Here is a 25,934-nt window from a genome sequence, read left to right on the forward strand (position 1 = left end):
GATCTTGGAACTTTAGAGGTATTTTAAAAACAACTGTATAAAGAAAGTGTTCGTATACTATAATAGCAATTATTTAAATATACAGAAGTATTTCAGGGGTATGACTTCTGGATTTTGATATTTCCATTGCTCCACAGCTAATGAATTGCTTTTTCCTTTAAAAGGCAAACAGCATCAGCAGCATGAAAAACATTTAACTCTTATGAACTTTTCAAGGTTCAGTGTGCAGAACCCATTATAGGAAGGCTAGTACAGTTGGCAAAAATGCATCATAAGAAACTTAGGGAAAGGACAATTTCTTTCACAAAATTTCAAAATTAATTAAAGTTACACAAATCATGCAGAATACCAGTTTGCTTTTCCTAACCCCTCAAGACCACAAAAATTCAACAGAAAGCTGTAAACTATGAAATACTAAATATAAAAAGTGAGCAAAGTGTGAATTAAATGGCATACATAACAACACACATAACTACTTGAGTGAAGGACATAGCTCTGGCTGTACTCAACCTGTGACTGTAGAATGATCTTATACACTTGAAATTTTTACCAATTTTTCATTATTATGACCCTTACTGAGCATTCCAACTTTTTGCCAATCTCTTTCTCAGAAATGCATACTTAGCATAATTATCTCAAAGCACTAAGCAATAGTTTATATAAATAAAATTTAAACAAGTTACCCACCTTCACAAACCAAGAATGATAAAGCCTGTCCCAGAGCTCTAGCACTTGTTTTTCAATCACAGCGGTGTTATTCACTTTTTCTCCTAAAATCTTATGGAGCTAAAACATACAGAAATCTGTTATTATACAGGACAGAATAAAGCTGGCATCTACTGACAAACTCCAAGATAGATGAATCACATAAGATTGTCAGTAAATGCATGGCTCAAACCCAAATGATTAGAAATGCCGAGTATCAGTATGGAATACGCACTTCAGACAACATAGTTCACAACATGAAGATTTTGTCTGTAAAAAAACCAACATTCTGCTGCACTAAGCTGAGGACTTCTTTCTGCACTGAAAAACCAATGCCGTCTCTAAAATGCTTAATCCAAAATCCTTGATCATCTTGAGAGTAAATGTTTCAAATAATTTGAGATGTGTGCTAGATATCCAAATGTATAAATAAGAATCTTGGCAAATTCTCCTGAAGAAACTTAATTTCAATAAATGAATTGTAATAAAAAAAAAAATAAATAAAAATCCAACCTACCACACCCAGCCCACATAAAATCAGAGTACTGGTGGGGAAAAAATAAAGTCTACATTGCCTACATCTGGACAGATAAAGCCAGATGAAAAAAATTACTCATCTTTATTTGATGCATTTTCACCAGCAATCTCATTAAAATGACGACAGATTTTTCAGCTCTTAAAAATAAATATTCCTCTGAGCAGAAAAGACTACTGAAGTCGCTCCCACCCCGCTTTCAACTCACAGAGTGGAAAGAACAGATCTGTCAACAAAATGGTTAACCACACAGAAAAGAATCACTGACAAAAATATTTTTATTTCTTTTTACTTTTGTGATATACAACAAATGAAAACATTAAAAAAAGGTGGGAGAGCTCACTCTTACCTTATGTGTAATCCATTCTCGGCCATATTGGTACACATTATTAGCTGCTGAATTGAGTGCCTTCTGAATAACCTGGGCTTCTGGCAGCCAGCTAGTTGTTTTTAAAGAAGGAAAACAAAGTTAACTGCTACCTATTTTACTCATTTCATTACACCCAAAACACATTACAAATTAACATTATGGAACAACAACAAACAGTTAAGGTTAAATACATATAAACTTAATACAACTAGAATATTTCCTTCTACATATCAAGGAACAGACTTTCTCATAAGCAAAGCACAATTAAATCTAGGGCACATCATTGCATTTGGAATTCTCCAAGGTTCCTGAAACCTTAGTTAAATTGGTATCTCAACTTTTTCAAAAGAGATCTGCTCTTCAATCTGTATGCGTGCTATTCACACTACATTCTTAGAAATTTTCCTAGTGTTCTAGTTTTTTGAAAATACTACATGAAGCAGTCTCATCTAGCTGCAAAGACAACATTCTGAATTATGAGCTGAATGTAAACTGTTAACGTAGTTTCCCTTTAAAAGTGACCAGATGAAGCAACAGGTTTGGGCACCAGTTATTTCTAAGTCCCCACTAAACTATCTGCTCAGGAATTTCTTCAGGGATTCGTGTCGCCTTCAAGCTATGGACCTACAGAGTTGCCAGCAATTCAACACTTGTGAATACAGGGCACACATTCTCTGCTTTGACTTTCTTTCTACATCTTGATTCAATGGCACATGTTGGAGCCCTTCCAAAACAAGAAAATATTCAGGAAATAAAACTGCTGCATTTGTTCACCTGACTGAAGATCAACATGGAAGTTTTTCTGTCTGTATAACCCTTCAAAAATGTTCTGCAGTGGAATTCCAAGACATTTCAGTCACTCACCTCTAAACATAATGTGAGCATCAAGCTCTGAAAGCTGGTGAAGCTTGATGGATTTGGCAAGAGGTATACTTACTCCTAATGAATTAAAAGATAGTGTTTTGGATGCTTCAAATTTGGATGCAAACACTGGAAGTAAAATTTTTAGCTAAAATTCTGCTAATTACTCAACTAGTACTCCAGTACTTTTATTATGTGAATAAGCTTCTGACAGTCAAATTTCCATTTTCATTAGTCCTACTTATTTCCATCTTATAACAAAATGGAAAGGCCAAACAACACAAGAGAAGCCATGAAGGAATACACAAACACATTTTAAAGTGCTTTCTGTTCTCTTGATTGTGATTACTTAGGTATTGCTAAAGCATGTATTACTATAACATTTATTAACGATATCATTTTAGTTCCATTTTTGAAAATTTCTCTCACTCTTATAATACCGCACGCACTTTATTTCAATCCTGTTAAACCATCATCACTTTTGTTTAAAAATTGCCCTTGAAAGAAGTCAACCATTCTTGTCCAGGAGACAATTCTTTTTTTCCTCATAAGTGCCTGGACTCACCTTTACTCAATGTCTGTTTAGCTGAAGCAGAATGAAAGCAAACTGGAACATCCTCCCCTCAAAATCATACTCTTCAGTCTTACCTATTCCCCCTCTGCCATTCATGCAACCACTTCTTTGCTCACCAGTTTGCCCTTGTTTTTCTCTATATGCATTTCTCTCAAAATCTTCTCTCTCCCTTAATATTTGCGTTTGGTGTTTGCTTTAATCATTACATAGACTGTATCTTACAAATTTCCCACTGCGTACACAATACACTTCTGATCTTAATAGGAACAGCCCTTCCCAACTGATTCATACCACAACTCTCCCCATCCACCATTGTTTCTACCCTCAAACTCTTCTTCAGTTCACTCCGAAAACATTTTCATCAACTCCTATTCTCTCAAAGGCATTCTGCAGCCAGCTCTCCATGTTGAAAAAAATAATTTAGCTCTCATCTCACAACCTTCTACAGAGAGCATTCTTTGCCATTACTTTTCTTTTGCAGGTAAAAGGGAAAAGAATATTGACCTCTTTATTCTCTGCACTATACAAGTTTTCTCTCCAAAACTGTAACTAGAGAAGTTTATACAGCTGTCCCTCTCCACCAATGTCCAATCAGTCCTCAAATGAGATACCAGATTGACAGTCCTCCAGAGTAATGCATAAATACTACTGCTACCTGAGAGTTTAGCTTTTACATCTGCCTGCAACAGTCACTCCCATTTCTGTTCACCTATGGGGTTTTTTTTTAAATTAAAAACTATGCATAAGAGCACCTGGAAGCTTGTTCATCCACCCTATACTATTCGCTTAACTTCAGCATTCTTACTTTGCCCATTCTGGGTGACTGGCTACTGTCTCATTGATCAAGCTGCTTGTGACTTGAATCATGTGAACACTCTCCTGATGTACCTAAATTAAATATAGAGAGAGGAAATGTTATGCAATGCAAACTAGAACTCTTCCTATATATGACAGAGAGGCTTTTTTTGTTGGGGTGAGGGGGTGGCTGGGTGACCAGTTTGTAAATTTAAAGAATAATTCTTCCAACGCAAACAACCCATTATGAAGAACAAAAGTGCCATTAACTCAAAAAAGCAGTCCATACAATAATCATCAGTCTGTTCTGACAATTTTGGTCACACACTGTGTGAGTGGTAATAGCAAATGGAAATTTAAACCTTATCTCACCAGCGGAAAAAATTTTAACAATACAGCAGTGCTGTCAAGGGAAGTACTAAAATACAAACCACAGTTTCAGATACACCTTTTTAAGCCACGGATCAAAGTGTAAAAATTAATGAATGCTCAGCTCTAACATGACCAACCATGCTATGACGTGCCGCACCAAATTAATTCTTCAATAAGACTGATAAAAGACACCTTTTATAAATACCTTAATGTTCCTTTTACGAATATAAGGAAGCTTTAGGCATGAATGTTTGCACAACTTTTAAAGCTTTGAATTTTAAGTACTCAATATTATATAAGCCTACATTTTAGAAAAAGGAGATTGACATCAGAATCCATCGATTTTTGTTCCGTAACTGTATTCAAGTCAAACATTCAATCTCTATTGACTGTTTCAAGTATGAACACAGCTCCATTAAAAAAAAAAAAAAAAAAAAAAGAAAAGAAAAATAGTACATGAGTGACCTCTTCTGGTGAGCAAAAAAACCCCCAACCACAAACCAAAAATTAATTTCAGAGAACATCTGATCATGAATCCTAGCACATTTAAACTCAGAACAGGATACCATGAGGTTATTACAGGCAATTACACAAACAAATTGACAAATACACCTTAAGCATTTTGCAAATATGTTTCTCATGCAAGGTAAATTAAAAAGAAAAAATTCTAAGTGGCTCTGCTGTTGACAAGAAAAGTGTTAACAGGATGAAAACCAAATCTGTTCCTGTAATATATAAGCCAGTAATTCTTTTACTAGAATAAATTTCGTATTTCCAAATGTCTATATATTCGTTTTCTCATATGTAAATAAACATATAAATGCAATATATAGATTATTATAAATTAGAAGTCTTGGAATGGTAACAAGTTCAACTACAGAGCATTTAGTTGCTTAATTTTTCAGAAAATTCTTTAAGCTACACAATTTTCCATAAATATCAGCAAGTTTCATTCAGCATTTAAAATGAGCTCTATGATTACATTCCTTAGCACACTGTACCTTTGCAGTAAGGAGCAGGGCTAGCAGAAGGGTTCCTATCACTAGCAAAAATATTATGAAAATGCTGATTATTTTATCTAGCATTTTCTCCAACCACACGATCATCTGTACAGAAAAAAGAAAAAAAAAAATCACAGCATATAAATCAATCTTTAATGAAAGCAATGCTATATACTATATGACAGTATTGTTAGCTTTATTTACAATCACAGTGCAAAAATCAGGCTCTAATCAAACAGCATTTATGCCCAAGCTTGGAGATGAACAATTAACAAGCGATGTTAGCATGATTAAGGTCATGGTATGACATGTGATTTTGCAAACAACATTGACACATTACCACAAGACACAGCAAGCTCTCTGCAAAGCAAGCAGTAATTCAATGTTTACTTACTAAACCTAAAGAAGCTAGCATTCATGTCGGCTATGAACCTAGAAATTTGTCTTTGTTTCTTGTCCTCCAGCAACTTGGAATCTTACAGATGCTATCTGCACAGGACTTGGAAGCTATCAAGGTATACTGTAAAGTACAGCCACGACTTTCAAACTTCAATAGCTAGTAACCATCTAAATGACAAATGAGGTGTTTCTGCAAGTAACCAAATTTTTTCAAGCTGCTCATCACCTTCTGAACTGACTGGGCCTGGAGGTTTTCTACATTATTGAACATCAGGCCAATTATTCAGCACTGACTATTTCTATCCACTTCCAATCTCGAAAGGATGCTCAGCATTAAATATGCATCAGCTAAACCTACTGATACAGGAAACAGGCATGTATGTTGTTCTGTCAGTTTATGGAAAGGCCCATTCTATATATGTCCACAAACAAATAGTGATACCAATTAGGATTAGAGAAATTCTGATAATGTCACTCCAAACAGTAAAACTGCTCAGCCCTGTGACTATGCAGAGTGCTCTAGAACAGTGCAAGCTGAGCTTCGTCTCATACACAAGTTGACTGTTTACATAAAAAAAAACTGTGAAAGCCAATGCAAGTAGGACCAAATACATTTTTCTAGCTTCTATGGTTCAAATACCAAGGCTATTTCTACTCCATCTGGCATTACTGCAGGAAAAAGCAGCAGCAGAAGGCCAGCTGTAAAATTTGTGCTTTAAGAAAACTGAGGTCAAAGCCAATATGCAGTAAATTAAAGTATTTCCAAGTGAGTACAAGTTATATATTCAGTGACTGGGCCAGTAACTTTTTAGTTAGAGATCTTACAAAACTACTAATATGCCTGCTGATGGTTTACATTAGTTCTTTCTTCATTATTTAACCTATCCCTACACGTGAAACTGGGCCTGGAACAACTAAGTTCTACAGACTGCTGTGTGATGATTGAATTGGTTAACGCTGAAGTTATAACTCCTATTTGAAAAAAAGTAAGGATTTTTTTGGGTGCTTATCCTGTAGCATCTGAGCAGCTCATGTACATTAAGCAATCATTTTTAAACTTCCAAGTTCTTTTACAACCAGCTTCTTGTTTGATCTATATTAACGGAAGGATTGTATTCAGCGTTTTAGGACTGTTGTTCAAAATGATGAAGAAAAGTGGAAGAAAGCAGAATCCTTTTAAAAGAAACAAGGTGTTGAGCCAGCAAGTTTTTGTAACAAAATCTGCACGATACTATGACCTGCAGAAAGGAATTCAGAGAACCTGAAGGAATCTGCAAAATCTTTTGTCTTAGATATTTTTAACATTTTTCAGCACTGCTGAAATATTTCAGACATCAGAAATGCCTTGCCAAGTGCTAGAGGGAGGTTACCTGCCTGCCTGCAGCTTTCTGAAAAATTCTGAGTAGCCTCTACCCGGGGCTGTTACCTCTTTGGAAATATGACTGAAAACGAGATTTGCTGTGCTCTTCCAAGCCTCACATACATCTATGGATTATACAAGAGAAGCAAGAAATAAAAGTCCCTGTTTTAAAGGTCAGAAATAAAAAAGATCACTGAAAAACACTGGATGGCCAGGGGATGGAAATTTTATAGCATGGGCTTCAAAATAAAGCTATTAAAAATTAAAGCTGCCCTTGTTATTTCTTAGTTAAAGTTCAAACTAATTGCTATTTAATTTCTAACTTAGAGATAAAGGAAATCCGCTAGCTAGTCTTATATATAGCACCTTAATCAGACTCACTGAATCCAAGAAATTGGAGGTACTGTCCGAGATTTTTAAAAATGCTAGCCTCAATGACTACGTGAGTGGTATCCAGTAGACGAAATCTCAGCGCAGCTGAAGCTGGACACTTTAGATGTTTCACCATGCCAGCAACTACTGGAAGAGCAAGCTCCAAAAGATCAGGATGAGGACTCTCTCTGAACTGGAACGTGACGAACAGGGGATCTTTTCTTGACACTCCTTACTGTGGGTTAGAGTATGCCTACACTGCCATTGAGGTGCGTCTGCGGCACTTGTAAAGCCTGAATTACCCTTAATCTAGTTAGTAAAGTAATGGCAGCACTGGTGTTGTACCAGTACAGGCAGCAGCCTCAGCCATGCAAGCCCACCTTGTGTTTATTTACTTGGGCAGGTAGCCCAAACAAGCTAGATGAAAGCCAGCTCTGGTATGCCTACAGGTACTGCAATTATATCTCTCACCACAGTCTTAAGGAGATCCAAGTTACACAACTGGTACACAGACACATCACAGGAGAAGACTGAATTGGATTGAGTATTGTAGAAGTAACAGCAGATGCACAGCATTCACATAGGGCTATATTTACTCCTTCTTCTTTAATTTGCTTGCTATTAAACCTTCCTTCTTTTCTCTACATTTACCCACAATACCTCCTTAGGAAGCACTCACCTTTGCACACTCATGCTAGATAACGCATAGGTGCTATGTTACTGCAGGTAAACTAGACTGTTAAATCCCTGTGTGCTTGTACTTACCACTGCATCAGGTCCAGACTTCGTTCTTACCCCAACAACCCCTTACTCCCTTCACAACCTTCCTGTAAACCACTGGCATGCACGCAAAGACAAACATATATTGACTAAACACTAGTCATTAGCCAGAGATCATGAAGTTTTAAATTCAGTTCTAAGCTTCTAATTTAAAGTTAGTCAACAGCAGGAAGCTGATGCTGCCACAACATACAAAATTACGCAACAAAAGGAAAGCCAGGCTCCTAAGCTACAGAAGGTCACACTTTCAAACCCAAACTGAAATGGTACTGATTTGTGATAGACTGTCCACAAAAAACTATCCTTAATTGTCACAGTTTTGAAGGGAAAGGTATCAATTTTTTAAACTTTTTTTTTTAATTAAGCTCCCTGTAAAAAAAAGTTTTTAACATGAGATGCATTCTGTTAAAATGCTTCTCAATAATTTGCAAGTACTCCCTGCTTTCAACTTTTGGGTGAGGATACAAACCACATTACACCCAGCTGTAGTAGAACTACAGTTCATGCTTAACATTTGGGAATCCTACTATCTAGACAGGTTCTCCATATTATGCAGTATAATACATCATCCATGAATTCATATTTTCATGTTTCACACTGCATAGCTATCAGAACACTAGTTTTTCTAGTATGTTTTATTTACTGCATTGCCCACAGAGTGAAGCATGCCTGGACATCTACTTCTTTTTCAATTAAATCTACATAAAATTACCAAAAGGATTTTTTTTTTTTCTTTAAACAGCTTCACTATCTATCACGATTTCTTCCATGACATTTCTTAGACTTGTTGACATTTCCCTTTCATTCAGTTAATATCTGAGGCTATCATTTTATTAATATCATCTGATAAGAATAAGGGGAAGCCTGTAATCAGGAGACATCTCAGGGTTATGTTGAAATGAGGCAGATGAGAAGTTAGAAAAGACAGAGAATGGGCTATATGAGGTCTCAAGTCTACTTACACCAGTGTCCCACCAACACCAACTGCAGAATTTAGCAATTCTTTCTAAAGTCTCCTGCCATAGACAACGTTATAAAGAACAAATCATGCTAGCCCAACTGAACCTATTCTGTATTTTGGGCTATATACTATGTTAAACTATGTGATTATATACTATTCTTGTTTGCCCCCCCCCCCCAAAAAAAAAGTTTCAAGCAGCCCTGACACGCTCTCAGAACAGGAAGACAAAAATAAGGTTTATCACTAGCAGCCATAATCAACCATCATTTCAAACTCTGCCATCTCTAGGTGGTATATTTTTAGTTTCTTGGTGGATTATTAGAAATTTATCTTGGTGTTCTCACAAGTACTTCCCTTCAAAGACAGGCAAAAAAGAGAAAGGTGCAAAGGAAGCAACCTTTTAACTGCATCCAGTGTTCTATATTACAAATCTCCTCCTTTGCCTCTGGTAGAGTATGATTTTTTGTTTTTAAATGTAGTTATTAAAAACAAACAAACAAAAAAAACCCCAACACAACAAAACAAACCCACAAGAATCTGATACAGTTTGCACAGTATTTTTTTGCCTTTTTTTTTTTCATCTTGATTATATTATTACAGCTTGCTCTTGCACAGGAGTCAGCACTGCATGTAACACTACAGGACTTTCAGGATCTCTTCCTATGAAACTATAAAGTAAAACAGTATTTTTCAAAAATAGCTCCAAGGAACTAAAAAAAAACCAAAACCAAAACCCTCTGTTAAACTATATCCATAGGGTTTTGCCCAATAGTGCAAATCTCTGAACTAAAAATAAAATCCAGACATTTTAGAGTTCAAGGCAATTACAGTTAAATTATTTTTGCAACCTATCAATATTAAGGAAAAAATTGATCCACATACATGAATTTTCAAGCAAGCAAATGACAAACTCAGAGCCAGAAAAAAAGTAGTTGAGACTAGACTTTCACCTATGGCTCACTGAACTCAGCTCTTCACCTTAAGTGTGCTAACAAACCAATACCTAATCAAAAAATTTTTTATGAAGGGTTATGCTTGCACATATTTACTACTTATAAGTCACTCAAATAACACAAACATTTCAAGGTCAAGAAATAAAAACGTAATTTTAAAACATCCAAACTATGTTCGAGGGCAAAAGTACATTCAAAAATTCCCCTCTTAGTGGACAATTATAACTGAATCATAAAGCAAGCAACCCTACCCCCTTGTTCAGAAACACAGAAAGCCCCCCACCATATGACCCTGAATTCACTGATTAAATACTGAAGATCAAACTTTCTAACTTCACTATAGCTGCTCAGCCTGGACTACTACTACACGCAGCATTATTCCCCATCTACCACCCACAGCAGATACCAGCTGTGCAGCCCCATTTCATTGTTTACAAGAACCTTTTAGAGAGTTGTGCCAGTGCCCCCGTGGCCTCCATGCTCTACTCTGTTCTGCTTGTTTTCCACAGCATCCAGAACGATAGTATTTTAGGTGTCTTTCACAACATGCAAGGCAGACCTATGGTTTCTACTGTAATAGCTACTGAATGGAAAGGATGGGTTGTTGTTTATAAAACCATAGTAACCATTCTGATTCTCCCACTAATACTGAAGTGGTACGTGAGGATAAAAGTTGCTGCTGGAAGCATAACCCATTTCCAGATATAGTATTTGATTTTTTCCTATTTCACTTAATTACTTGGTTTTCATAGATTTTATCACATACTAGATTTTCACCTTTAAAACTCGGAGGTCCTGCAGAAGTACACATGCTACAGGCATCCCTCTCCAGCTCTGTGCTTGTCTGAAGCAATGACACTGCCAAAGTCCCAGGGAGATACCACTGCACTGAGGAGTTGTCCAGATTTCAGTCACACAAGGCAAAACACGGACTGAAACAGTTTTAACTTCTTGAGATAACAGTTCCCCAAAGAACAATAGTTAACCCTAGTTGACTAAGATGAACCAAGGGAACTGAGGAGTACATTTCTTATAAAACACATCACACACTTTTAAAAGCCACACATATACATGCAAAATGAGTATTTTAGCTATACCAACTGCTTTAATTATATTTTGTAGATTTTTTTACTAGCCCTCACTTCCCTTAAGACTGTTGCTAGATTCAGCAGTTCTGAGATCGTGAGTATTCTCGTTCCTCTCCTGCTGCACCAAATACCACTGAGTATACAGGCCAGTTTGACACTTCCAAAGTAAAAGATTAACAGCACTGACTGAAGCCAGTCAATGCGCTGTTTGCAAGCGCTTACATTCATAGCTTTACAACTGTGCTTCGCCCTTACCACTCCCATGTTAATTCAGTTAACTAATGCTTTCTCTGAGCAGAGAACAGCTCTCCAGTCCGGGAGAGAACTGGTGGTGTTATGCATACAAGTGGGGACCAGGTAGAGATCAACTGTTCTTAAATAAAAGTGCCACTAAATCAAACTACCCTCGAAAGGCTAATGCAATATTCTGCTGTACAAAACATTTAACTATGTGCATTCATTTTAGTAGAAGACAAGAGATCAGGTAGAATTATATGACCTTCAGTAGCTTATATTAAGAGCTGGAAAAAAAACACTTGGGAGAGAAAACTAAGAAGCAAGGCATGTTAAGGAGTGTTCATGCTGCAAAAAAACCCCCAGCAAACCTCCCCAAAACCACAGAATCCATTAGTTGGAATCACAATTTTTCTGTTTGTTTACCTTCTTATTAAGCCAGTGCCACAGCTTGTCAGTGGCAGGGGGAAATGGAAGAAAAGGGAAAAAAGACAAGAACACAGTGGAAAATTATTGAAAAATGCAGTAACAGAGAAGGAAAAAAAGCAACAAAAGGCAGGCAAAGTCATCCACAGAATGAAAATGAAATTGTTCCAGACACAAAGGTAAATTGCAATAGGAAGAAAAGATCATAACAACTTCTAATGCAAGAATCTAGATTTTACTATTAACGTGCACTTTTTGAAACAAAGAGGGATATAGCAAATAAGAACAACTTTAATGATATTAACAGAGCTATCAGCATAATCTGGGCAATTCCAGTTTAATTATACCGAGAGCTAACATCTCAGATTTTAGGGCAGGACTTCTAAAAGTACTCTGAGAAGGGCACTTTACTGAAACACCAAAACTTAACATGAGATTCTTGTTTATTGCATTAATACTCCCATTCAGGCAGTTTCCTATGTATTTCAAAACACTCCTGTTATGTCAACTACTGTTAAACAAATTTTGTATCTTTTTTTAGTACCACATTCATATTAAAACAGTCACATTCAATGGCACATCAAATACGTAACTAAATCTGATACACACACAACAGCAAATTGTAGATCAAATAAATGTATGGATTTCATATCATTTCATTGGCTGTGCAGAAGGTTCTTTGCACTTCTCAACAGTCAATTTCTCCTTTTGTACTACAGTTATTTTTCCTTACTAATTCTCAACACTGCTCAAGTACACCCATTTCAGGACCCAGTTTATGTAGGTCTATACTCTTAATTCTAGCTATTAGTAATCAGCAGCATAATCACAACAGTGAAAAGCTTTAACGTTAAGATTCATCTAGAGTTTAAGTAGGTGAAGTTTGTTTCTCCCTGAAAACAAGATCATTGAATGCTCAATAAATCCAGTGTTTTCACCAGTTGCCAGAAATTATATTAGCTCCCAATGAAAACAAAATGTAAGACTACTTCAAATTAAAAAAAATCTCAGAATGTTAATTAAGTTACATCAGAAGCAAGAAGCAGATTTACAAAGAAACATGAACATCACGAAACATGAAAATAAAATACGTCACAAAGCACCCACTTTTACTACTCATGGAAAGAATCACAGCAATGGAAAGCAATGACAAAACTTCAAAAGCTTCAAACTGACACCGTAGAATTTATTTCTATTTTACCTCTTCACCTATGGAATAATTTATCAGTGAAAAAAGGTAGTTGTTTACTGATTCAACAACATACTTCTGCCTTTAACTTTACTTCTGCATATTAAAACCCACTATACATTAGGTTCCTTTTGGAAAAAACGTAGATCTCTGACTGTATTTCTCCACTTTGCAACTCAATACAACAAAAGCTAGAGCTCTATTGTTAGCCGGAAATTTTAGCAGAACGTGAAAGGAAGTCTTTGGTATTTTTCTCTAATTTCAGCCTCCTGGAAATAACATTCTATGTCAAAAATAACAATCATTTTTTTATAAATGTTTAAGACAATATCTGGGGGGCTCTACCTGCCTACTATCTTACCAATAGTGATGTTCCAGTGGCTCTACAAACGTAATCAATCCACATTTAAAAACAGACTACAGCTTATTTCTAATCTTCAAGTAATCCACAATTAATAAGGCAACAGCCACTTTTCCAGTATTTTACTGGAAAACTATTTATGCAAGATCTTACCTGTCTATGGAAATATTTCCTACAATAATATATGGACTGGTAGAGGTTCTGCCCATTTCCTGTGCTTGCTTTAACTATGTGCTGAACTTGGTACCAGAAGAGCCAAACCTTGACTTTACCCAACATCCAAACAATCTATTACAGGCCTCCATACATAAAATTCTAGGACATTATCCTGAGAAAAAGCATGTAATAACTCCATGATTCACAGAAAGCATGCATGCAAAGTACTAGCACATTCTAACTAATAAGTCTAGTGCATGCAGTTGAGCAACTGCCTGTGCTGAACTCCCTCACAAACTCTAACCAAAATAAAATTAGTCACCATATTAAAAGACAACAGTTTTCTTAAAAAAAAAAAAAAAAAATCAGTGAAGCAAATTACTAGTTCTTGACTGCTGGTAAGAACATGCATGATACCATACCTATTAAGTTTTAAGATGACTTGATGGATGACAACAGAAACCTCCCTAATATTCCCTCCAGGAAGTCTCTCATATCTGAACTGCTCTATACGTTGGCTCCATGGGGCAAATGCACAACTAGGGACTAAAGAATACAGTAGGAACATCTTATTTCCATAGTCCATATTTAAAGCAGGCCTGCACATACAGGCACAGCTTGACCTACTGTTTATGAAGAAAATGAAATGCAATGACCTACTTTCTTTCCTCTTAATCAGAACTTCTCTTCAGTTCAAATTTGTCTGCACTTCCAGGATAACAAGAGGTTGATGAGCAGTGGGAAAGTAGAAGAGCAGTTCTTTTCTTACTGCTTTTATTTAAGAAACAGACATAATCAGTAAAGCTCAAAGATTTGCATGCATGAGCAGTACTCTCTCATAATTTCTCACAATAGGTTATTTTCCAGACCATCTACACTAGCCTCCTAAACTCTGTTTGGGAGAAAAAGACATGCCACTCGTCTTCCTCATCCTCACTACCTTTTATTCAAAACTGGAACTATTTCCTAATCAGGCATAGCACTTTAGAAAGACCAAGTAGTACCACTAGATATTTGTGTGAAACAGACCTTGTCAATGGCTTCTTGTACCTACCTAAGAGCCCCAATACATCCTGATGCTGAGATTCAGCCTCCAAATAATTCAGCATACAAAACCCAAAACCAAACCAAACCAACCAAACAAAAACCACTAAGCAGCTTCAGCTCCCAGGAAAAGAAAGTACAAATAAAACATTAAAAAAGTAAACATCTCATTGCAAAGGAAATGATCCTTCAATCTTGGTTTCTCACATACACACAGAAAAGGTATGCTGTAACAATTCACTCTGGGAGTTTCTATTTTGTGTTTGCATATTTTTACTTCCTCTTCAACAGTGCCTACTGAAGCCAAAATGTTTGGTAATCCAACTTAAATGCAGCTCATCCATCCTTTCTAAAAAAACTTGCAAGGATGTCAACTTCATTCCTCTCCTTTCCCTGTCTCCACAAAAAATACAATTGCCGATATCCCATGGCATTGCTTCCCAAGTTCTCAGAGATGCATCCATGATCCTACAATGCACAGAATAAGCACATCCAGTAGAACTTCAAAGATATGAAAGCATTAGTGTGATAAGCATTGGAAGACCACATATAATTCCAGCCACCCATGATAAAGCCAGGTGAACTGTAATTAGAATAGCCACAAACAAGGACAACAGAATCATGCAGAGTATCAAATGTCCTTCTTATAATGGCTAGAAGAGCTTGAATTGCTTTAATACGCTCAGCACAGACTCAGAAGGAATATGACTGCCATCTAAAAAATGGTGGGGAGAGGGGAGATGGAGAAATGAGTTGCGCCAACACTGTTCTTTTGCTTAGACAAGAACAACATGTATATAAACTGACCTTCAACACATTTAAGCTGAAGAGTGGGAAGTTCTGCTGCACATTACGACAAAAGCCCTACCTTCTTTAAGGAGAAAAGACTTAGTGGAATTAGGAAGGATACTATATCATATAGTTATGCAATACAAGGATACTAATCTTGGCAACACATGAAATACAATACATACGATATTGTATCTAGAGAGTCTTCTTACTTACAAAACAAAAGCTTTTAATGAAAAGCTTTGTATAATGTAAGCTTTTATGCTAAGACGTTAATACTTTCCACTACCTTTGGAAAACCCCTTTATCTTGTTCATAATTGTATTCTGAAAGGCTTTTCCTTTTTCAGATTCTTCCTCAATGAATCCTGTGAAACCGTTACTTATTTCCTACAGCCATTTTAATGCTTTTGTTGACCTTTTGACATCCATTTACCCATTAGATCTGGCTTAAGCTCTTCCTTTTCCTGTAGGAATTCAGAGCTATAAACTGCAGACAGATCTGTCAAGGTACAGATGCCCCGACAAGTGTACTTACAGGGTTCAGCTCTTCAGTTATAGAAACTCTGAGGTAACGGCTTTTTCTGAAGCAGAGAATACTTCAACAACACAGTTACAGAAAGCACATTCTTACACACTGGCATAGATTATTTTGTTTGTAATAGCTATCAGGTTAAGTCAAAACTTACAATTCTGAATGGAGGAGCCTTGATAAATTTTATGGAGCTTTCCAACTCTGCAATTTGCAATGCAAATGCGGGCACATTTTGAGTGGGGGAGAAGGGAGGGGGGCACAGAAGCCTTATTCTATGGCACTTCCCAAATACCTTATCTCACATATTTCTTCTCTAACAGAGGGAAGCCTCCCTTATGTACCACCACGCCACTGTGTTCAACAACTATACTTCTACACAGTATAAACGAATGTGTTCAAACTAGCTCAGGCCCTACTTAGAAAGTAAAACAGGTTGCTTTTTAAATTAAGTTTTCTCAACAGAAGTAGGAATGTCTCAACCTTCAGACTAAAGCTCATTAATTTAAAAATCTTTGTAATCAGGTGACTGAATCACGAGAAGTTTGCCTTACTCAGAGAAGGAATCTTCTGAAGCTAACTCAACATTTAAAAAGTGACTTCTATCAAGCTTTGCATGTAATCGTTTAACAAAGTTTAAATGTGTACTTAAGTGTGAATAGTGACAGAAGAGACATGGTTTAAAATACACCATAAAACAGATACAGTTTTACGTGAGAGACATGTCCATTAGTGACAGACATTTATTTTAGAATTAAAGCATTTCAGCATACAGCGAACAGAGAATAAAACAAACTTTCAGGTTTCTTAAGGAAATAAGTAGGAATACCTTACTGTCAAGCTTTAGCATGACTCTTCCGAGCCCTCTGATGGGCCTGGGAGCAAGAGCTTCCTGACGTTCCTTCACAAAATTTTCAACAAGTTGCCACCAACTTTTGCAATGGTTTGCCACGAAGTTCAAAACTCCAAAATGAACCACGAGTTTTTTAAGTGCCCAAACTGTAACCACAAGAAGGAAATCAAGTGTTAAAGACTTCAGAGGAACACCACAAGACTACACATCTATTCCATTCTGAAAGACCTACGAAAAAGAAAGGAAAAAAGATCCTTGAGTTTTATTTCCCATTAGAAACTCCTTTCAGAACTTTCAAGTGGTTTTAGTACTAATCTCCTCATCTGCTCTACAGCCACGCTCATATGGAATTTAGATGGCAGCAGAAGAAAGGTGCCTGCGTACTGCTCAATTATGCAGCTAACAGACTTGAGCAAGGCCTGGGATAAGCAGGTGCCATTCCACGATTCCAGTACAGTGGATTTATCACATCTTCACACACACACGCTCCAGACAACTACACATAAAATACTACATTCGGAACTTAACAGCATGTTACACATAAAAGAAAATTTTCAGCCTCAATTCTTTGGTTTTAGGCCTTCAATACCATTAAAGCTGTATCTTTCCTTTAAGGACTGACAGCGGATCATGCATAATTTCACAGTAAAGAAGTGTTCATTTAAACCTTCAACTGAAATATAACTACTGATTAATTTTGCTTTTAAACATCAAAAACACTATTTTCAGATCAGCTTTTTATCTTGGCTTGAAGATGACCACACAAAGCTTCACAAAAATCCATACTGATCTTCAAAAACAGACAACAGAAGAACTATTTACAACTTTTTTTCCCCCCAAAAGCAGCATTTTTGCTACCACAAACAGCTTTTCTTTAACACTCCTAACATATATCCACTGTAAAATAAAGAGCTTCTTAACAACACTAGAAATGTCTAGCATTACAGTTACAGAACTAAAACCTCACGTCCATTTACTTGCCATGAAATAAAGCCCAGAGACTTTTGCATAAGGCTTATTGTTCCAATCCTGCAATGCCACTGCTCTCCCTCACTGAGTATACATGCAAAACTTGTGAATCATCACAATCAGGAACGTAAAAGCAAAAAAGCATGATACATATGAAACCTTCCTTTGAAACTAACGGACCCTTAATAGTCATGAAATATTTGCCATATGCCTTTTTTATTCAACAAAATGTTACACCACTCAAATTTCCTATCTTATCACTGAAAAAAAGAAAAGCGACTTATCTTCCAAAGCTACTAGCAAATTTAACATCAGAACAGAGGAGTTAATTAATTCATGCTATAAACAAAGATTTGTATTACAGCTGACTTTACTGGAGTATTGATGCAAACATACCGGTCACAAAAACATCATTACAAGATACATCAACTTAAAGGATCATAATTATTATATGTAGCATAACAGACCAGAAGATCTCGCAACCCAGTCCTGCCATGAACTACTGATACACAAATCTCTAAACAAAACTATACTGCATCCCCATACTGAAAACCATGGTTCTAAAGGAAAACAAAACAAAACTATTAGCAACAAAAACACATAATTCTAATTTCTCCCCAATTTTTTTAAACCAGAATTCAGTAACAGTGAACGTCACAAGTAGATCAAAAACTAGTCAGTGTTAAAAATTCTACTTACACAGTAAAATAACCTTCTGTGAAAACACTAGCAGCACTCCTCTAATTATATCATATTCCTCTAATTATATCGTATTTCTAGCAACATTTGATACTGAATTCCCTATCATTACATTCGTGTGTACTTTTAATAAAGCTTTTTTTTATTATGAAGGATATTCTCCAAACTAGATTCATTACTTACTGCCATACATCAACACCACAATAATTGCCTCGTCCTCAAAAATTCACATCATGCTTCTACTTGGAGATGTATAAAATGACATATATAGCTGAAAAGGTTAACTTTTAATATCCACAGGGCACTTCTCAAAGTTCCAGAAGAGCCTATTGTCTGTAAGCGACTCGTGTAATAGTTTACATTCTTGTTCAGGGAAACCTCAACTCAACAATTTGCTGACATTTGGTTTACTTACTCTCTGGCACCACCATGTGGCAAACATGGGATTTATTCTCTTGAAGAAATAGAACGATCTCCTAATCTTTCTACTAAAGATCATGTGGCAAACATATACAAAAAGGGAGAAAATACAGTGCGAATGCCAGCACCTAACTTGCAGCTTCAAGTTTTGTATGATGAAATGCAACTCATGGTCAATACACAAACTGCTGCTCAGCAAAACATTGCAAGTTTGCATTTTACAAGGTGAACAACATACCTGAAATGGCATTTTAACCTTCTGCTATTATTTAAAAATAACTGTTTAAATATTATCTTCTAAAATAACTGAGTATGCACTCATTGCAAAGGTGATGCCAGGAGGTGCTGCAGTCAATCACATGGCTGTAATTGTATTAGGTTAAGAAGAGGCAAGAGAGAAAAAGCTAAAGGAAGGCTGTTATTAGAAAGATGTGAGCAGGAGAAAGGCTGCATAATAAGAAATTCCAAACATCTCCAGGAAGCAGAAAGCGACCTGAGGACAAAAATAGAACTAAAAAAAAAAAAAAAAAAAAAAAAAAAAAAAAAGCAACAGAACAAGTAAGGAAGTAAATGAAAGATCTTAAAAAAGACAATAACAGGATTCCCAAGCTCACATCACTGAACAAAATGCTACAAGTGTTCCACAAGCTGGCTTATTGCTTAGCTTTCGAATTCAAAAATCATTTTTTCATCCTTTCATTTTACTGTATAATCACGGTATAGTTTTTCCACCCTCTACATTAAACAATTTTAAAAGAGCATCGCATTCCACCAAAGTACAAACGCATTCAAGGAAAAATGTTAATGCTACCAACAAACTTCTCATAATCTAAATGCTTCTTCATCTAAGTCCTGTCTACCACTATAAGGAACTCTGGTGAAGTTAACACCTTCCTACTTAAGGTTTTAGGGGTGGGGGTTTTTATTTGTTTTTTTTGTTGTTTGTTTGGGTTTTTTTAACACACCAGAAGCATTCACCTTAAGGTCTCAGAAGTGCTTAAAGTTGCAAGAAAACTTGCTTTGTAAGTCTTCCTATTTTCCACTACTAAATATTTTTAATACCATCTCGCTTTTAACAATCCAGGTTCATTGACCTTCTGACACTTAACGTGATCCACTGTTCTAAATTTGGCTCTGTTCATCATTATACTGCCTTTTCATAATATTTTTGTGGTGATCTAGTTATATTCAGTTATATGCCCAGAAAAAGTACTTAATGGCCCCGTGTTGCTGCTAAGGCAACAGGTCACAAATATTCTCAAAATTTATTTCTATTTTGGCATGAGTTTATTGTTCAGGTAGTTAATTTAGACCTAGTCACTGGCAGCAGGAGTATTCATCCATTTCAGCTATAGATGTGCACTTTAATCCAGATTTGTCTGGCTCAAGCTTAAAACCAGTCGTCTGCCTAACTGCAAAACTATTGCACCCATTTTTCCTCCCACCCGAGTAGGTGTTTCTAAACAAGTGGTTAAGTCATTCCTTTACTTTTACCTTCAATAAGTTAAGCCATATAAGCTCTGCTTCTTGTAAGTGTAAAATTTATTTTCTAATCCCTTCATCATTTTTATGATGCATTTATGAGCTACATCCAACCTGCCATCACCATTTCCCATGATGCCCCCACACCAGAAGTGGGCAGTTTCTTCCACAGCAACTACACTAGGATGAAAAAAAAATCAAACCCGTCTCCTTTTACCCTGTATTCAGCCACTTATACGAATAACAGCTGCATTACCCTTTAGCTGCTGCTACAGCATCACAGCCAAACATGCAGCTGTTCCTTTTGCTGTGCCTCTCAGCGTTCAGAGCCCCTCGAACCCGTAGACATGGCCCCACAGTCATGACTTCCAAATGCACAACTGGACAGTTTGTAAAGGCTTTGCATATTGGGTGTAAATGGCAAGGTTTTGGTAGCAGGGTGGCCGCTGGGGTGGCCTCCATAGGGAAAGACCACGGGCTGCCCTGTGCCAGACACAGTCAGTTCCAGCTGGCTCCACAGCAGACCCACCACAGGCCAAAGCTGACCCCTTAAGGCATGGGGGTGGTACCTCTGTGAAAATATACTGAAGAAAGGGCAGAAAACACTAGAGAGGGAGAAGAGGAGGGAACACCGAGAGAACAAGTGAACAGAAAGGAAGATGGAACGGAGGGATGAACAGAGGGAATAAAAATGCCAGGGGAGAAGTGGTGCTCCATGGTGGAGCAGGAGTACCATTCAGGGCGACCACAGCCCGTGGAGAACCCACACCAGAGCAGTTACACCTCTTGACAGGACTGTGGCCTAGGGACGAGGAGATGCCTGAGCCGGTACCTCCCCAAAGGGACTGCTGCTCATGGATGAGCCCATGCTGGAAAAGAGGAAAAGAGCGAGTGGCTCTGTGGGTACTTGGCCACTAGCTGGGGCCAATCCACCACACTTGGTAAAAGGGAAAATAGCTACCTTTAAGTGTTAGATACATGGAAAAATGCTGACAATTTGCATTTTAACTGAAGTTCAAGGAAAACCCAAGCAAATTAGGAAACTCACTTTGCTTACGGGAGGGGAACGGGAGAAAATGCCTTCAGATTCTTAGTAGTTCATGCATTTTTCCAGACTTCCCATCTTCCCTATTCACCCCCCAAAAGAGTATTGGAAAAAGTGGCATTCAGTTTTCAAATAACCTCTTTAGATAGCTAGCATAACTACTCCATTCTTGCTTGATATACAAGAGAACAGATGCATGTAAATGTGAAGTAACAAAGCTAATTAACCTCAGAGCTAAAATTAGAATCAAATTTATCTTGCGACTTGTCCACAGAGCTTAGCAACCCATTTTTAATGGGAGTTAAAAGCTAGCATGAGCTGTACTTCAGTACTGAATAACAGCTAAAATATTCTCTATCTATAGGTGCAAAAACGTGAAAGACAAGACATCAAGAGGAAGACAAACAAAGTACTCTAAACCAAAAGTATTCTTACAATGAAAGGTATGGCACTAAACTATTCCAGGTAACTACAATAGTCAACAGGCAAAGCAATTTTACAGAGTTGTCCACTACATGATAACAGACAGTGCACATCAATCTGCCGATCTGAAGCCACAATACATCACGAACATTATTACGTTATTGATGTTCTTAAGAAAAAAATCTTGAAAAAACTCATACAAGCCTGCAAGCCTTTCCTTCTATTTTATTTAACACAAAGCCTAAGGCTATCCAAAGTCATCATTTAACATACATTTCTAATAACTGGAATATTACCTGCAAAAGGCACCGGCAATAGCTGCACAATCCAGAAATTTAGCCAGATCTGGACAATGACAATGGCCCACACTAGTGTAACAAAGTAAATATCACTAGTTTTCTTTTTTCTAAGAAAAGATCCAATCTCAGGTCTTTGTCTGCTCCCAGAAGAGGATGAAGAGGAGGAGAAAGATGATGAAGCATGTGGAGGCTGATCACCTTCTGTTGCTCCTAAAACAAACAAATGCAAACAAAGAGGTGGAAATTATCACATTAATGTTCACCACAACAGAATATGCCCCCTAGTCCCAAATTAACCTTTTTTTTTTTGTTGGGTTTTGCTTGGTTGTTTTTTTGGGGTTTTTTTTTTTGTTTGTTTGTTTTTAATTTCTCTAAAAGACGGAGACAGCCTTGGCACTGATCTGAATTTTGAAAAGATAGAACAAGGCTGTATAAGCTCTCCCACATCATGCAACACCATGCCAAGCAGTGCCAGGAGAGAAGAAAAGATGCTACGGCTTCTAAGAGGCCTTCTGTCACTGCAGGTAAGTTACAAGCTAAATATATTTTACCAAATAACCGTAAAACCCTGAAAAACACAAAGTGTAATTAACTTCTAAAAAAAAAAAATCTAAAGTCTTAAAAGAAATCTTTGATTTCTCTTTACTTAAGTACTCAAAAAGAAATCTTAGATTTGCTCAAAGCTCTTTTAAACAAAACAAAAAAACACAGCATACATCGAAGAGGAAGCTTGTATCCTAAAAATTTCTTACTACACTTTTTCTGTTCCTGAACACTCACATTACAAACATAGCACTCACACTGTGATCCTAAATTACTTGCTTGTGTAACATATTTTAACGAGAGCAAACATAAATCAGTGGATAACAAACGTTGTCATTCTCTCATTCTAAGTTAGTAAACATGAAATTCAATTTAAAAATGTGAACTGATGTGTTAAAGGCACTTACAAATAAACAGTAAATAGTCATTTCAGGCAAAAATATGTCCAAATTAAAATTCTTGTATAGAGAACATAGTAATTTATTTTATTTACTTATTCAACTTTTTAGTTGGTACATGTGCCTAGTATCAGACTAGTATGGATGACACCAGTTCCATTTTCAGTCACTGTTATGCAGTAGAATCTCTTCCTGAGAACACCAGTATTAACTTTTACTGAGGCCTCTTGCTGATGGCGAAATGCACACACTTCCCACACACCATTACTTGAGAAAAATTTGCAGCCATCATGGAAGAATGCGCACAGAAGAAAACCTGAAAAGTTACTCTATGCTGAAGAATAAAAAGCAGTATGTTATGCTGGTGCATACTGCAGCAGGTAAGCAATGAACACAACTCCCTTCACTGGACTTGTGTCACATCAGCACCAATCACTTTCCTCCCACAAAGAAAAACTGCTGTAAAAACTGTATTACAATATACTACAACGTGTATCAGACAAATAACTCATGTTCCACACATGCAGTTTTAGCTGCAATGTGTCATTAAAGCCATTCTTAGCCTGAAGCATGACAGCTAGAATGTACAAAAAGACAAGACGGATTTGTCATACATGTACAGTAGTGGTAAGTGACAAATTCTGCAGCCTCACACACTGCATGAACGGTCTTCTTTTTCCGTAGAAATCTGCACTGGTGTTCTACAAGTAAGGGGAACTATTTTTAGAGCTTATAAACACTTCCCCACCACACTAATACAATAAGGCAGATCTATTGATTCTCCCAACTGATAGACACTGGGACAATGAGAGAAACATCAGCTGGTTGCTGGTAACATATTTGGTGGAACTTCAGAACATTCCCAAAGGAATTACAGCATGCAAACTGAAAGAAGGAACTCTGCAAGCAGCTAAACACAGCCAAAGCTTCTGGTGAAGTGCTTCTTGGCAAATCAGTTCATGGCTCAAAGGGATGAAGGCCAGCCCCATCATATACAAACTACACTTCAGAGAAAAAGACACAAGTTAATTTTCCATAAGTGGAGAGAAAGTTACCTGTGAACAGAAGCTTTCCTAAAAAGACAAAGTGTTTTTGTCATAAGAAACAGAGGGTCTATCATTCCCCTGTACTTCTCAGTCTATTTTTAATGAAGCAGAAGAGCAGTAATAGAAACAAATGGGTCCAGCTTACGATGCACTAAAGGAACAAAAATTTCAAAGCACTATATCCATAATTGAGAATTCTCCCCTATCAATTCAATTTACTCAACACTTTGCTTTTTGGGTTTTTTTGCTCCAAAATTAATATAATAAACATAAGAAGTAACATGACAGGCAGCAGAGGCTCAAATATTTATTAAAGGGAAGGAAGTGCTAGAAGTCAAAATAGAAAAACCAAAGGCATTTAATATGCTGAAGTTTATGCCTCAAGATAAAATTATCTGACACTTTTTGCCCCCAAAGCCCTTAGTAGAGGCACTTTTATGAAAGAAAAAAGAATATTCCTTCTTTTGGTAATGAAAAATCTGATCAACATATTTTTGCAATGAAGAAAACCTTAATTAAATAACAGCAACAGTAATGTTAAGAGTAGTACAAATTAGACTGCCTCATTCTCTTCCAGTTTTCCTATTAACTTAAGCAGACTGTACGTAGAATGCAAAGCACAGATGGGAAAGAGCTGACAGGGGAAAAAAAAGAATAATAATAAAAAAAAACAAAACAGGAAAAAAAATTAAAACCCCTAGGGGATTCCAAGATAAGAAAGCTTTTTCACAATGCAGTTCCACACCACTTTAAGCCAAACTAAATTGGCGTTGCCAACGACCCACTATTCTCCCCATGCCAAAAAACACACAGACTCCTTAGCATCAGAACTGCCATTCAGATGACTGTAGCGTAAAGTCAGTTCATGAAGCTGATCCACTCAAAAATCCCACCAAACTTTGCAAATGAAAAAAAAATATCACATTTTGTTGGCAAGATATGCTCTGCAAACCAAGGCATGAGTGCCTTGTCAACACAAACAGGAAAAAAAGGACTACCAGAATAAAGGACTATCGGAATACTGATTTAGAGCAACTTCAAGTTCTGTAAAACCCCTCTTAGTGTGCTTCATGGTATTTTTAGAGATGAAATGTGAAAAACACCTTTCTGTCTTCCAACTAATGAACGTATCACAGTCTTTCCCAACCAGTTAACATAATATCCAGTAAAGAATTCTAGCAAAATCAGAATGTGTGGTATTTATTTGAATACAATAAAAACAACAAAAAAAGTCAGTTTTCCAGGCTGTCTTAAGACATGTTCTTTTCTTTACACAATAAGTTCTTTGTCAAGTCAACTTCTTGCTGCCATAGTGTTTTGAATTATTCTCCTCCCATTCCTTAAATAAAAGGAAAAGGAACGGCAGCATACAGAAAGGCAGGTATCTGTATCTCTATGGAGCAGGATATCAGAATAAAATCTTCAGTGAGATGAAACAGTGATTTTATTATCATTAATGAAAAAGTATTTCAGAACAACAGGATGAAGGCACCCCTTCATGAATAACCACATTTTTCTGTAATTTCAAAAGAAAAAGTTTTTGTTTTTTTTTTTTTAAGAAAACAAAGAAGGGGGGAGGGAGGATAAGAGGCAAGATTACATTTAAGGATTTCAGTATCTATCATATTCAAAGCCAACACGACAATAGAATCTTGCCTACAAGACAGCTAACAAAATACTGCAGTGGTATTTGCTGCTTAAGTTGCGGACTTCTCATTTGCTGTATAGTCTGGAAATTCTTGGGGCACCAGGAAGGACAACAAGTCAGACCACCTTCACTGCTATCATTAAATTCCTCACCCCACACTAAATACTGGTATTCAACAACAAAATAAGGAAAAACATGAGTGGTCAGAAAAAACTCTAAAATCAGTACAGCTTATTTCCCCTTCTGTTGTTTT

General features: G+C 36.8%; 1 protein-coding gene across 2 annotated transcripts in view; it reads right to left on the reverse strand.

The window, feature by feature from the left end:
- The window catches only part of TMEM245 (transmembrane protein 245), an 86,677-nt gene that overhangs the window by 45,752 nt on the left and 14,991 nt on the right, over positions 1-25,934 (reverse strand). The window contains exons 5-11 of one of the 2 annotated variants that reach the window (XM_069778715.1): positions 22,044-22,256; positions 16,686-16,855; positions 11,787-11,810; positions 5,214-5,318; positions 3,851-3,933; positions 1,590-1,680; positions 688-786 (exon numbers count right to left, since the gene is read on the reverse strand). In XM_069778715.1, coding sequence (XP_069634816.1) covers positions 688-786; positions 1,590-1,680; positions 3,851-3,933; positions 5,214-5,318; positions 11,787-11,810; positions 16,686-16,855; positions 22,044-22,256 — 785 coding nt within the window. The remainder of the gene's footprint in view (positions 1-687; positions 787-1,589; positions 1,681-3,850; positions 3,934-5,213; positions 5,319-11,786; positions 11,811-16,685; positions 16,856-22,043; positions 22,257-25,934) is intronic. The other variant, XM_069778716.1, reaches the window with a different exon arrangement.

The sequence above is a fragment of the Haliaeetus albicilla genome, chromosome 3 (assembly GCF_947461875.1).
Source record: "Haliaeetus albicilla chromosome 3, bHalAlb1.1, whole genome shotgun sequence".
Lineage (NCBI taxonomy): Eukaryota > Metazoa > Chordata > Aves > Accipitriformes > Accipitridae > Haliaeetus > Haliaeetus albicilla.